This window comes from Bombus vancouverensis, unplaced genomic scaffold (genome assembly GCF_051014615.1).
Source record: "Bombus vancouverensis nearcticus unplaced genomic scaffold, iyBomVanc1_principal scaffold0057, whole genome shotgun sequence".
Classification (NCBI taxonomy): domain Eukaryota; kingdom Metazoa; phylum Arthropoda; class Insecta; order Hymenoptera; family Apidae; genus Bombus; species Bombus vancouverensis.
The window spans coordinates 258,263-273,273 of record NW_027468948.1 but is presented as its reverse complement, the minus strand read 5'-3'; the positions used below and the strand labels follow the sequence as shown (position 1 = coordinate 273,273).

The 15,011-nt window shown below is 35.3% G+C and overlaps 1 protein-coding gene across 6 annotated transcripts; it reads right to left on the bottom strand.

The window, feature by feature from the left end:
* Positions 1 to 774: 774 nt before the first annotated feature.
* On the bottom strand, positions 775 to 15,011 carry LOC117160222 (uncharacterized). Of its 6 annotated transcripts, none has more exons than XM_033340818.2 (5): positions 14,924 to 15,011; positions 14,077 to 14,172; positions 9,941 to 10,147; positions 8,700 to 8,848; positions 775 to 1,587 (listed from the first exon to the last, which is right to left on the bottom strand). In XM_033340818.2, the coding sequence occupies exons 3-5, from the start codon at positions 10,029 to 10,031 to the stop codon at positions 1,561 to 1,563; spliced, it is 267 nt and encodes an 88-aa protein (XP_033196709.1). In that variant the 5' UTR covers positions 10,032 to 10,147; positions 14,077 to 14,172; positions 14,924 to 15,011; the 3' UTR covers positions 775 to 1,560. The 6 variants fall into 6 exon arrangements, with proteins under 6 accessions (XP_033196709.1, XP_076483427.1, XP_033196708.1 ...); XM_076627312.1 differs by lacking the exon at positions 775 to 1,587 and adding an exon at positions 1,607 to 3,022; XM_033340817.2 differs by lacking the exon at positions 775 to 1,587 and adding an exon at positions 1,607 to 3,022 and having other exon boundaries at positions 9,941 to 10,078.

The window sequence follows — 15,011 nt, the reverse complement described above, 5'->3', positions numbered from 1 at the left end:
AAGATAAACAGCGTCAAAACAGAAGTACGGTTTCATATTTCAAGGAGTGGCAATCGAGAGGCCAGAGCATGTGAGCCAGAAAGTGTGTGCGTGTGCGTGTGCGTGTGCGTGTGTGCGTGCGTGTGTGTGTGTGTGTGTGTGTGAGAGGACGAGAGCAAGAGCGAGCACGACCGAGCAGGAATGCATTGGCGAGGGTCAGAGTTGATCGAGACGTCGAAGCATAGAGTCGTTAGAATTGTCGAGTGTTAGAGTTGCCAGTGAGAGAGAGAGAGAGAGAGAGAGAGAGAGAGAGAGAGAGAGAGAGAGAGAGAGTTACCAAATATAAAAAATACGAGCGTTGCATTTAGTTTTCCTGTTAATCAAACATCGTTTCTCTGTCTAACTAATATCTGTATTTTCAATCCATTATTAATAAATTATAATTAATCGGACAAAATTACACCTTTAATATATTCCGATATTACAATAACTTACCTTTTTCTACGTCAATGGACACGAAAGACGTTGAGTGAGGAATTAGAACAAGTGTGGATCGTTGGAAACCACTATGCTGCGGTCTACCATTCGTTTTACCCTATATATACCACGGAACAAAGGATAATTTTCACCGGCTTGGCTATGGCTACTGGTGTGGATCCAAGTATTCGGGCCATACTAGACGCTATGCAGAAGCAGAACGAAATCAAGTTAAGAAAACTGTTAAAGGAGACTATTAAAGCAGCGACTGATTTCCGTTGAGATAATAGGGGTGATTGAGTTTGTATAACACTGTGATTCACTGAATTATAAATTATATATTTCCAACACTTAGATTACACTGACGTAGAGAAATAAATAGTTAACAACTTGTCGCACGAAGATGTGATAGATATGTACGCTAGAGCAGGGCTCTTATAATGGAAATTAATGTATTAATGGACTTAGCACTATAATATATTTAGGAGAGAAGATGTATGTTCGACAACACCGAGAACCGACAAAAGATTTTCGTGAAGTATGCGACTCTCGCGCTATGTGTAGACTGCCGCGTTAGGCGTTAGTTTTTAGACTGTCTGTCGCTCTTTTTCTAATACGGAAGAAAAGTTCGGTGTGGGTGTGCCCCTGTGCCTAAAGAACGCGGATTCGTTGTTCCCACTTTCGTTAGGAAAAGTGAGGGTAACGAACCGCGGTGTCGATTGGTCATGACCTGCACTACTGCTCGAAGGGATGAGTAGGAAGTCTCCTACCATCGTGGTGGATAGATGACTGTGTGCGTGAGGAAAACATAGCTTGTTTTATTAGAGGGCTATTCGGATTTTCCTAATGGGTGCATACCCGCTTTCTCCGTGTTTTAAGTACGCCTAATAAACCCAAGGACCTCTCTAAAAACCGACTGTGTTTCGAGAATATTTTTAAGCTTTAGAAATTCTTCAAGACAAACGGATTGAAGACACATGGCGAAACAATACAGGGAAGTGAAAGTTATGGTGGGTCCTTAGGTTTATTGAGGGTCGAAGTGACGTTACGCAGGCTGGTTGTTGTCCGGTGGCGCGAGCTGGCGCGGGCTGGCGTGCAGATGTTTTAGGCGGCGTAACAACAAGGAAGATCCTAGAAAATGAGAAGGGTGGATTAGAAGAACGAAGAAAACTCGAAGAAGATACAAAAGAAGAAACTACAGAGACAGAAGTCAATTCAAAAGGTATATTAAATAATAAGTGCGATTTACTTGATACCGAAAGAGCTATTGAAATTAATGATACGGTTCAAGATATTAAATTTACTGAAGGTAGAAGCCGCACTCAAAATGATATGGAAGATGTAGTAGAAGATTCACAAGAATTATCTAATAAAAGTAAGTTATCAGAAATAAGGATTGCACTTAACAAAATTGAATATACAAAAACTATTTTACGGAATAAAAAGAATTCATTAGAAAGAGAAAGAGGAGTAAGGGGAAAGAAGAAAATGTACAGACAGAAATTATTTCAAAAAATATATCAGATGATAAATGTGATTTGCTTTAGAAAAAAAAAAAAAAATATTATCCACAAACTACATTAGGAATTTATCTATTTTAGTGAGGAGAAAGAGAAAGGATAGAGGAGTTGATCAATAGACTGTGGATTTTGAAGCGTTTATGAAAAACTTACAATTTTAATAAAATATTCAATGTAAAGTCTTTGTTATAATATTCAGATAGATAGATGAAAAAAATACTGAATTTGCATAATTACTCATGGCTTATTGATCAATCATGCGACTCGTTCAGAGGTAACTCGAGTTGTAAAGGCGACAATTTATTAAAAATGGTATATCTGACGTACGATGCATTTGCTCATGTTAAACTATTTAAATAAGTATAAAAATCACGCGAAAAAAAAATCTACTGAAAATAATGTTGAACTAGTTAATAATAATAAATCATATAGTGAAACACAAACCTTAAATCAAGATTTTAAGTTCAAAAAAAAAAAAAAGAAAGAAGAAGAAAGAAGTTGATAAAATGACAGCAATAAAATGACCAAAAATTGAATTACGATCCCGAGCATCAACTCGCTGATCTTCAAGTAGAATGTTCCGACAAAGACAGGACGACACAAGAGTTCGAGAAGCACATAGAGGACATGAAGGAGGAAGTGCAAAAATTAGAATTGCAACTCGACGAGTTACAAAAAAAAGAAAAACACACACGCACGTAAAAAGAGTTCAATCTTTTGGAATACAAATGGAAGAACTAACAATAAAATTAGAAGAAATAACACAGAAGAAATAAGTCACCAATATGAAATTGCCTGATGGCTGATGTTGATCGTTGACGTTTATAATGATTGAATTTCGTCCACGGCGCCATCTGGATCCTTGTTGAAAAATTCAAATAGCCGCAACAGCACCATTGAGCTCATCACGTTTGTTGGTGAGTCGAGGAGCTGGAGGATTTCTCATCCTCAAGGACATAAATTTCACCGGTTCCGGTAATGTTTTTTACATGGTCCAAGCATTCGAAATCACAACATCGCTTTCCAAGACGAAATTTCCTGCATGGCTGTAGTAAACAGAAATCGATCAATTGTACAGATCAATCGTCACTCGACTGCTCGAGAATTCAGGTCATCCAGAGAATAGAATAGAGACGTGGAAAAATGTAGTGCGATCATCGCAGTGGGAGGAAATAGGGGGATAGGGACCAAATGAATGAACGAGATGTTAAGGACAACTGACGACAAGTTCTTCTTTTGTCGAGAATTGCATGTTTGTGAATGGTTTGTGGGTGGTTAGGTGGAGAGAATTGAAGAGTTTGGAGGTGACTGGAAGAGTGTTTTGGGCAAGGTAGATTGCAGAATGGTTGCGGTAGCATTGTGTTAATTATGGGTTTGTACATGTAATCTTTGTATGTATCACTACATAGAACCTAACGTATATTTTTAATAATACATCAGAGTTTTAGTTATTTCATAGCTATGAATTTTATACTCTATAATCTTGACGTTTTATTTCACAGAAGCGTTTGAATATCCATAAAAATTAAATGAACCAATGTATTCATTATCTTATAGAGAAGATATATTATTTTTAATTATGTTCCAATTATTTATCATGATCCTGATTTCCTTATTCTGAAAATTTGAAAGGAAGTTTTGTAGTTTGATACTTTCAGCGACAAAGGGTCAATATTGCTTTAGTATATTTCGTCACATATACATGTATATCTATATATCCACCGAAAATGCGCTCTTGTAGACAAACGCTCGATTCGCGTCATAGCTTTTAAAGCTTGTCGCATCTCAATCAGTTGGAAAAAGTTTTTCCTGTAGCATATTTTATTTTTACGAACCAACAAGGTCTTTGTTTATTTCCTTCTTTTTTTTGCTCTAATTCCCCCATTGTTTTTTCAAGGATAGTATTTCAGAGCCATTAGTCAAGTTCATTGTAACAATAAACGTACGTTTCGGAAACATTTTGTGCTGTGAAACAGAATACACTAAAGTTTGAAGGTCACATCGATTTTCGAAAGTTTATAAATGGAGGTGTATGACAGTATCACCAGCTGTTGCTGTCCCCAAGCGCCAAAATACGTTCTGACTACTATTTTATGTATCTCACAGAAGTATGTCTTCATTCATCATCTCCCATGCCATCCACCAACGTGTTCTTAACATGTTATCTCCTAGTAAAATATTGATGTTGAGTCAGATATCCAACTGAATAATCTTTTCGGTGTCTACTATAAGACATTTAAAACCAAGGCTCGTACACACGTGTGCTTATACGTCAGATGTAATACTTAACAGGAAACCTGCTTATATTAATATTAAATTTATGCATAGTAGGATGTTCGACTTTTGTAAAAATGAAATTATAATACATACAGTTTCACCGTGGAAAAGTGAATCTTTCTAGCATGTCCACGCAAATGCAGGGTAGGGGAGGACTGTGCATGCACCAAACAACTTTACGTTCGTAATTTTTCACACAAATGTACAACTGTAGGGAAAAAATTATCTCTGATTTTTCGGATGTTAGGAATCGACAATATCGCATAACGGAATGCTGTGTTCTACGTATTCTATTTTTGTTACGAAAGTGGTACAAACGAAGTCCACATAAGAATAGTACAACAAAATCGGTTGAGGTTAGGTTATCGTGCAGATATCGCGGCTTTTGCATTGGAAATCACGCAACTGCCAGTCTCGTCGTTCCTTGTAAACGAAAGAAAGGTATTGTAATCGGTCGGAATTAACATAAAACTAGTCGCATGCGACCATATGGCCTGAATGTTCAATAAACGAGAGTAGAGCGCGAGCTATGTGATTCTAACCGTTTAGGCGGAAACTAATGATTGTAACCAGAGCCGAGATATATGCCAATATTACTTTGTTCGACAAAGCGTATAAGATGAGGAGAGAATCGCGATAAGGTAGAACAAGAGACAGATATTCTCTACGTAAAGCAAGTCTGTCAACTAGATTGAAATCCTATAGCTATAACTACAGTGAATCCATATTCTGGCGAATTGTCTTTTCACAAATGAAGCTTCTGAAGAACGGAATTGATACAATAACTACTGTTCATTCGTAACTACTGTTGTAAGAATCTATATATTTGTCTATCTATATCTATATATATCGATCTATATATATTTGTCAGAATGTCATTTTATCAAAAAACCCATTCTCTGTAATCATAGTTTATTGATTATTATAATCATTATTAATTTAACATTTTTGTGTACATACAAAATTTAAATTATACCTCGCTTGAGAACAAAAATTCTATTTATTTTCCTAACATGTACTAATAATTATTGATCAAACTAGAAAAAGCTGGAGGAGATTACTTAGGAAGATTACTTAGCATCTTATATTCCTATATTTATGTATAGTAAAATGGCTTGTATCCATTTTCATGAATTATAACTGACATTTCAAAGCATTCGTGTAGATATGTAACTCTCGTTAATTAATAATTTAACAATGCGTCATGAAACGTATCATTTTCGTTTCTTCCTTTGTTTCGTTATACACAGGAACGAATTTGTAAATAAAGATGTATAATCAACGATAACATATGACAGCGAGTATAATAACTGTCAGCAAAGGAAGAGGTCGGTAAAATGATTGTGGTTCAGTGTATCGGTAAATAAGCTTTGACAGACGTTGCCGGGGGACTCGGTGTCGGTGAAACCGCGTCGATGAAATGATTGTCAGTAATTTAAAGATAACCCAATTTATTGATCTGTCTCCCTTTCATGGCGTTGTACGTCTCTCTATAAAACATATTCTACCTCGGAGGGCTGAAAAATTTAACTTGGTCTCACTGGACTGGACTGTAAATAAGAAAATTGAAATGCAAAATCCACGTGTGAGCGCAACGGTTTAGATGGAAAGTTCGATAGGACAATTATATATATTAGCCTGAAAGAAAGCTCGTGGCTTCGCACGCAACACGTAATTTCCCTCGCTGAAATAATCCTATTACAACGATACGATTTAAAATTTTCCTTAACAGACCTCGCAATGTAATTCTTCATCTACAATTTTTTATTCGGCCTGAAACAAGAGACTTTCGAAGCCTTATAGAGTCTCGCGAATCTAAAAGTCAGGTTTCAACGTATTTTCGCGTCTTATTCTATAATACTGAAGACATTAAAGGTGTTAACGATTATTGTCTCACTATGTACGTACATCAAACGAGTACTTACGTAAGAGACGAATGGAAATGGAAACAGCCGAGAATAATTGAAGATAATTTGAATACGTTCCAGGCTATAATACAATTTCTCGTGAACCGTAATTGATTCGCAGAAGGGAATTGCTGCTTCTCACGACTAGCAAAGTGTTTCGCAAAAAAAAAAAAAAAAAAAGTAAAGAAAAATGGTATCGGAAGGATAGAAAAAAAGCGGTGGCCTACATCAAGCAATCTTCATGCCGATAATGCATTTATTATTCAGTTCGTTCATTTTCTATCGCGTAACAGACACTGGGATAACTGACAGAACGAGCGTATAAATCTTGCATCTCTCGACCTGACTTCTCCCGATGGAAAAATATTTACTGGTCTGGAATCGTGCATCGCTAATTAGTAAAAAAGTAATAAGCAAGAAAGCAATTATACTACCGGATTGGTATTTCTATTTTATTGGAGATTAATTAACCTGAGTAAACCAACAAAAACTTATCGAAAATCAATCGAAATTAAATCACCTTTTCAAACAGGCTATAAATAGCCAACTAATATTTGCAGTAATAAACTTCACTTTCGAATAAAGTATACGCTCTATAAATTGTAAATTGATAATTTCGTTATTATATCATTTTTCTTAGTCTAAACTGAATTCAGTGAAAAGAGCTTTCAATTGAATTACACACTTCATTAGTTTATGAATTATATTCGTTACCATACGTACAAAAGAAGGTTGACTGGTTTAAAAATTCAAAGGGTAGAACCTCCAAGCTCACGATTGGAAACAGATTCAGTTCAATGGTTTAATTTGCCATTTAATTGAATTCTCTGGCAATTTCAGCGAACTGTGGGCTTTAGAAGTGTCCAGCATTCAAAGGCAAGACCTCCTCCATCTTTCTCTTTCTTTCAGTTCCAACCTCAAGTAATTGACCTGTTAATTCGACGCTATATTTACATGCTCGCAAGGGATTCAGACGACTTCATTGCGTTAAATTCGCAATTTAGCAAACACGAATGTCTCAATCAATTTGTAGTTCGAAACAAATAAAAGATAATCAATTTTTCAAAATAACAATCGATATGTTCAATGCATTTGTCGATGCATTTGATCGTTATGTTCATTTAGCATTTTTATAATAAAAGCGTAGAACACATGTACATACACATAATATTCCATGAAATGATTTATACAGACTATGAGTCTCGTTTTATCATATTATAAAAGAATGAATTTTTCCCAATAAATGTAACTTCATACAAAATCTCGTTTAAAAAATTCAGTTTTTATTCTCATCAAATTAATTTAATATCGGAATATGTCATTTTAGTCGTTATAAAAATTTTATGTCAAAAAGCGTTCGCAGATACATATATAAATAAATGTCCAATCCTATGCATTTATTTAAGCTGAAATCTGAACTTAAATATTTATTAACAATATTCTGACGAATATGTAATGAAAGATAAAAGCAGCTTTATTTTTTTTATAGGATGGCTCATGTTTTTTATTCATTTTATGCTTTTCGTTGTCAGCGCGTAACTACCTATCAGCCGCATGAATGCCAGGTTTTACTACTCAGAAGCGAAGAAGCGAAGAAGCAAATATACGTTACCTTGCATGGAAAAACGTTAGATACATATAAAAGTCATAACGTAGCTATTTACACATGGGGAATATTTATTTTTGTATGAAATATTTTTGCTTCTGAATTCTCATTATAAATGTACGTCCATTTCCTACGTTAAAGTACGTCTCTGCTTTGAAAACCTTCATTTAAATATAACGGTTAACAAAATATTATTAGAGAAATATTAAAACGAGACGCTAAAAGAACATTTTAATAAAGTACAAATGATTATTTGTTCTTTGTTAAATTACACTGCTGTAACTCTAATTTTATTAAATTCAAAATGAATCATTTATAAACTGAACCGGAATATAAAATTTTATTCCGCAAAAATCATAAAGTTGAAAGTTAGGAACGAATAACAAATGAATAACCTAGTTTCATTAAAAGGCACGTGTACGCCAATCCGCGTAATAACTTTGACACTCCAATTATTATAAAATATGTATCCTTAAGGGATTTTTTTGCGCGAATGCAAAATACTTTTCATACGTGCAACTGAATAAATGGGGCGTGATTTTCAATATTTCCTTTTGTAGAATTTATAACAAAGTAACTTTTTCACAAATGTTTTCGCTAACATTTTTACAACGTAAATGTCTTCTTTTGTAATTAATAATTTCAACATTTCTCTGAACAGTTTCGTTGCGATAAAAAAAATATACAAAGCTTATGACGTGCTTGTTTAAAAATATTTATACGGAACAAGACTTTGAATTTGTCAGACCAATCGTTCTAACGAACGAATAAATTAAACGACTCGTAACAAAGAATTATTCCTGTCCATGTTTCTCTTTGTAAAAGTAATTCAAGGCAAGTTAGATGAATCGCTGTGTACCCTATTCGCATTAACGGTGTGCTTTAGTTTCTCTCTGGTTGTGTTAAGTGTTTAAGTAATGAGCATATACTCACTACGGGCGGGTTGCATACGATCGATATGCACCACTTCAGCCTCGAATTGTAGCAGACGCAGAAACTGCAAACCGAAGGCCCCGGCTCAAACGTAAGATCATGTCGAATGGTTTCTCCTTGAAAGTCAGCACAGCGGTTGTTTATAGCATCTGAAAACGATTCTCAGCTTGAATATCTTTGCCATTCGACGGTCGTACGCGCAGTTACGTTAACCGTTTCAACGCCACTCAGCGTGATCATGCTGTACGCATAGTGTGGTGAACTGTGTCGCGATGTTTGGTTACGATTGTCAATTCACAGCGCGCTCGGTTCCGAACGTAGCTTGTCGCTAGTCTATCAGAGTTTCCTCTCGTAATTACTTTTCTTTCAAATAATCGTAAACCAAATAAAGAAAAAACTAATGTATAAATTACCTCTTGAATTGGAAAACCAATTACAGAACGTCACACAAACAAAAGGTAAAGCACGAATATTTGGCAACCTTTTGACTCTTTAGTGTAACGTTTCTGATATAGCTGATGAAGTGAAGCGTGAACGCGTTGAAAGGTATGTTTCGACAAAAAAAAAGAGCAGTGCAATCGAGTTGATCGGCACTTCTCGTAAATAAATAAACGAAGCGCTATTGCGCTTCATGGTACAATCCGATACGGATTTTTAAAACATCCCTGATACTGAAACGGCTAATAGCGTTACGAAAACGATCGTGCCAGGAAATTTTTGATCAACGGATCCGCATTGCGGCTGCCACGATGCTTCTACGTAGCATTGATGCTTTATCGATGAAGCACGATTGAAATTGGATATTCGATTTCTTACTGGGGAGAGAGTTTTCATATCGTGTTTACTGTTTCACTTCGCAAGTGTGCTTTACAGTATACGTTAGAACTTGAAATCGAGCTATTTGAGTTAAAGTCGCTTGTAGCTTGAAATGCCGTTTAAAGGATATAAGAATAATAGAAGGCTAAAATTCAAAAGTGTATATATACATTACTAATATATAATGCCTATAATATATAATATAATAAATAATAATGCCTATATATCGACTAATTTATCAATTAATTAAATCCGTGTATATCAAGTTTTCTATAATTTAGTACTTTCGTGTAACTACAGAAATTTGATGCAATATAAAACTTGATTAAAACAGCGATTCATTAGGAAACGAGAATAATGATGCAAATATTTTTTGTAGCCATTATATAGGATTTCGATCGCATAATTAATCAGTATCAACTTACCAGTCTTTAACGGAAGAACAAAAAGAAGGGCAGGCGGTACACAGACCGCAATCATGATCATTTTCAAGTAGAATCTCAAACTGCCGTACATCTTTGAAAACTTCGTTAGTCGTAAGGGATCAAAGGATGATGTCCGCGCTGCGGAAAATAGATGAGAAGCGGCTATTTCAACAACCACCGTGTAGGTACTGCACTAGCCAGAAGTATCTGCGACAGAAATCAGAATACACTCGTTTTCGCATGGTTGGATCAATTTCGCGTGGGACTAACCTGATTGAACCTAACGCGGGATAATTGCTCAACTCACGACCTTAACCAGCCCGCTTGATTCTCTGTAAATGCTTGAAATTGACGCTTGGATTCTTTCCAGATTAACTAGCTTTGCCCTCCCCCCCCCTCCCGTTATCTATTTTCTTAGATCGACTTAAACTGCCGCAACATATTATCTTTCTTCTTTTCTTTTCTTTTCTTTTCTTTTGATCTTTTAAAGCCCTAAATCGCTGGCTATTATATTTTGTACACTCAATTACTCTGTAAGTCATAAGTACATATGTTTTACAACGTTATTTGTCATATTTCAGTTAAACCCCAGAAAAGCCAGAAATATATTTGCAGCGTGTTTTAACGCGTCCCTGGCAAAGATCTCAAAAACGAGTTGCGACACAATTTAAAGCGACAAATAGCACCGCGTATCTCGTTGTGGTAACACACGGTTCGCCAGCTTTTTAAAAGCGCTCTCCGTTTGCTTTTTCCTCTCTTCCCTGTCTCTTCGTTTTTTCTTAACGAGCAAAACCATTTTCGCGAGGACGAGAGTACGGAAATGACGTACTGGCAATTTTGTTTTGCGATAATACAAGCAGCTCGGTTTCAGTGAATTAAACTTGGCCCCAAGCTTCTACTTATCCCTACCTTCCTTTCCTTTATTTTCCCTTCTATATCGGTTTTGCGGTTTTCCACATTTCCATCACAATAAACCATGTTTTTTCTCGATTTTACATGTTAGCCAATGATTCGCGGCAAAAGCGTCGACTGTAAAGATATTTATAGTTGCAATAGCAACAAGTATGTTTTCTCAAATAGAAAATATTGGGAGCGTACACGCTGGCAAAACAATTCATGAATAGCTCGTCCTCTGCTTGTTATTTGTTTCGATACTGTTAGCAAACAAATTCATGAAACATACTGGTATAGCGTAAAATGAACATAAAAGTTTTGCGTACACTTGAGAGCTGAACTTTGGCTGTTATACGTATATTATATATATACGCACACAGTTATGTATATGTATATATATATAGAAAATTCCTTAGAATTTTGAGCTTAATAACATATTAAAATCATTAACATTAAGGAGGTGAACTTTACTTACCAATTACCAAAGTTTCTTCCGCCAAATAATACATAAAAATTGAAAAAGATAATGTAACTAGTTTTAACTTTTTTTTGTGTTATAATTTGAATCACTCGATTTATCCGACTGAGGATGGTCGATCGCAATCTCAATTTATACGTATTCTCATCGCATGAAATAGATCACACGAGGGATTTTCAAAAGTCGATGGAAAATTAATGGCGATTAATTATTTACAGGTGTATTCTGTGCGGCTAAAGCAGACACCTAATGAATTATTGAGTACCAGGAATGTTAGCGGTAAACAGGATTGCGGCTATGAATGATTCTCTAATGTGTATATTAGAGATGAATTTGATAATTTATCCTCATAATATGCAATCCGCTTTTAAGTGTAAATCATAATTAACAATTTCTGTTTGATCAAATATGAAGAGTGGATAAATCGATACGCTTAAATCAATATTAGAATTTCTTAACATTTTTATCAAATATTTTAGCACTGTAGAAGCATCGTAGTAGAGAAATATTAGGTTGTTCCAAAAGTTTCTTTCGTTTTATAAGAAAGTAATAGATGTACAACATTTTTCGTTTTATATTATTTTATTGAATTACGTGTGATCCACCTTTTTCCAATTTAATATAAAATAATATAGAATAACATAACTGTCATTTCTTTATAAAACGAAAGAAACTTGGGACAACCTAATAGGAATTTACTTTTATTATCCATTATAAAAATGGATTGTTAATCCTCTAGGAGATACGAACAATATAATTGCAATTAATAAGGAATAAGTTAGCATAACTTAAACCAGCTTTTGCAGAAAGCTATTAGCTGAAGATGTTTATTAAACAATGACAACATGAATTTTCTTAAGTACCCCATTTGGTACTTAATCTACTTCGTAAGTACTGTGTGTCCTAGCCTTCAAAGGATGCAATTTTAACCAGAATGTTTCACATTACCTACCCGTATTGTTTCCTTGTAATATAATTTATATTTACATTATCTACGTTACGTTACATTCTACGCGTTAATGTAATGTGATTTTTATTTCTAATCGAAGTTATTTAAAATTTGTAGTATCTCAATAAAAAATTAACAGCCTGCAAAAACTTCACAGAAGCATTAGTATCTTCGAAACTATTGAATTCAAATGGCTAATATTCTTTAACAATATGCACTCGACGACCTTTATCGAGAGAAGTATGTGACGTAATAGTTAAACTTTCAATTCATATACATATATCGTTTATGAAAAAGTAGTCATTCTGCTTTTGTGATCTGTGACACACTATAAATTCTCATAAGCTAACTAACGCGTAATCTTCTGTAACGTATTAATATAATATAGGTATGTATATCTCGACTTTGAGCAACCAATTGGTGATAAATAAGCTTTAGTACATACTTCTTACACGTAACAAGAGACCAGTTAACATCTCTGCTCTTAAAAGAAAACGAAAGAAACTCTGAAAAGCTGCAGGGTTCAGGTCGAATAACACCAGCTCAGATAAATGACCCTCTAACTTACCTTTGTCCTCATCGACGTCAGTGATTTTAAAGCTAGTTATAAAGTGCACTTCTCAGCCAGCGTCCACGGCAGTCAATATTATTTAACGGGTCCTAACGCGATGTAAAAAGGGAAAAAGGAGGAAAGAAGGAACAGGGAAGCAAAGAGAAGAAACGAATTTTTCATTTTCTCGAAACTGGATCAAGTTTCAGGCTGCTCGCCAAAGAGTCTGTAGCTAACGAGACAAGATTAGACAAACCACGCTTTAAAATTTCCACAGAATTATAATAATCCTCGAAATCAATACGATTCGTCGATCCATCGCCTGATTAAAAAATGAGATAGGATGAAGCTCACTAGTCGGCCTTTGAACTTTCAATAGTGCTTACGGCTCGTATACTCTAGTTTGAATACTACAATGTAAGCCAAGTCAGCTGTAACTAGCGTTCGCGTGATTGTCGCTATCTATTATTCACGCGTTACACGTTCACCAGACAAACGCGTCTACCGGTTGACATTGTTTTCTGTCCTGAGTTTCAAAGCAATTATGTTGCTTCGTGTAATCAGATCTCGCCAAACTAACGATAAGTTCTTGTTTGATCTTACACAGTTACTAAAACTATACAAGTTAAACCAATCTAGCCTAAACAAGTAATGTCGTTATATATTCTTTTTTAAATCTATATATTGTTTAATAAACCGTGGTTAGGATATAGTAGCTGACAAAAATATTCGGACAAATATATTTGTAGAAACATTTTAGGAGTGTATTATGCATAGTGGCACCATTTAATACTGTACTGTGACTATCATGGTCGTGTTGGTATTATTCGAAACTAATCTGAAAATCTGTATGGAATTTGTAAGATATTTAGTACGAGTACTGTGCATTACTGATATGTACACAACCGAGACGAGATAACGAAGGTACTGCTCTCCATCGTTCATCGCTACGCGTTGCTAGTAGCAACGTATAATGCATATATATCTCGCAAAGACCATAAAAGTACCCAATGGAACCACGTTTAATATTTGATAATAATGTCCCATTACAGTTTCGTCATTTTCAATTGATTAAACACGACCCTCTCTTTAAAAATTAGAAGATAAAATACGTAATACAAATCTACTCGAAATCTTTTAAACCTTACGGACGACTACTTATGGTCTTTAAAAGCAGCAGGGATTAGCAGAATATTAACTGCGGATTTTTCTCGAGAGGCTCGTAAGGATGAACAGCGACGAGTATCTAGAAGCTATGTACTCACCTGGTCAAGGAGACTCCAACACCAAGGACGTTGGAAGTTTCGAGAAGCGATGATGGAAACTGAAGTAGCACGTCAGGTCAACTCCGGCGAAAACTGCTAAAGAAAGAAAAATCCAACTAATTTGTTTCCAACAATAAAATGAAATTAATTTGTTTCACAAATTATTAACTGGATATTATTCAAAAATTATTCAAAATTCGCTTGATTGATTCACGGCCCGGGACATTTGGGTCATACCATTTTGGTAATGGACGAAAATGGCAGAAGGAAGAACGACCGTTTTTTTCATATTTCTCTTTCCCCGGGAAACGATGGAATGCCCGAGCACCTTGTTTCATTTCTTCTCGACATCAATTTCAATCTTTTTAAACGAAATATAATCTGAACGATGAAAAGTTCATTCAAATAATGCTCCGCGCCAGACACTCACGAAAATTAAGAAGAAACACGGAAAATTCGCGAATAAAACGGATTTCTTTGTCCCAGTGAGATAATAAATCTCGTACACGTATTGGTTTTTAAAATCAATATATCCACCAATGTGCACTCGTTTAACAAGGGTGATGGAACGTGCCAAAAATCTCTCAAGAGGGTCTTGGCAACGGAAGTGTCGAAAATGTCACAATTATGAATGAAAAATTCGAATAGTTGCTGATTTTACAGTCGAAACCGATAAAGAACTCCAGATATTCCCCCAATTAATTTACAATAAATTCGCGAAAATGATCGATTGCTGACGTCATTGTATTCTAGAAAGATTGTAAAACGATAAGAATTTATTGAAAAAACTTATATTCGATGATAACACTTCTAATAAGAGTACTAAGAGGAGCGATTCTGCACTCACCTTCCTGCCTCGAAGTACCGAACGCAATTAACCGTCCGCCCAGGATGGAACCGTTCGGAACTTTTGTAAGTCACTGCACGGCCGCTGC

Excerpts from the sequence above, each read along its gene's own strand:
- LOC117160222 (XM_076627312.1), bottom strand. The coding sequence starts at position 10,031 with ATGTACGGCAGTTTGAGATTCTACTTGAAAATGATCATGATTGCGGTC. Across the intron at positions 8,849-9,940 it reads TGTTCTTCCGTTAAAGACTG|ATGCTATAAACAACCGCTGT; the intron begins GTAAGTTGATAC and ends AATCGTTTTCAG. Across the intron at positions 3,023-8,699 it reads TCGTATGCAACCCGCCCGTA|CCATGCAGGAAATTTCGTCT; the intron begins GTGAGTATATGC and ends TGTTTACTACAG.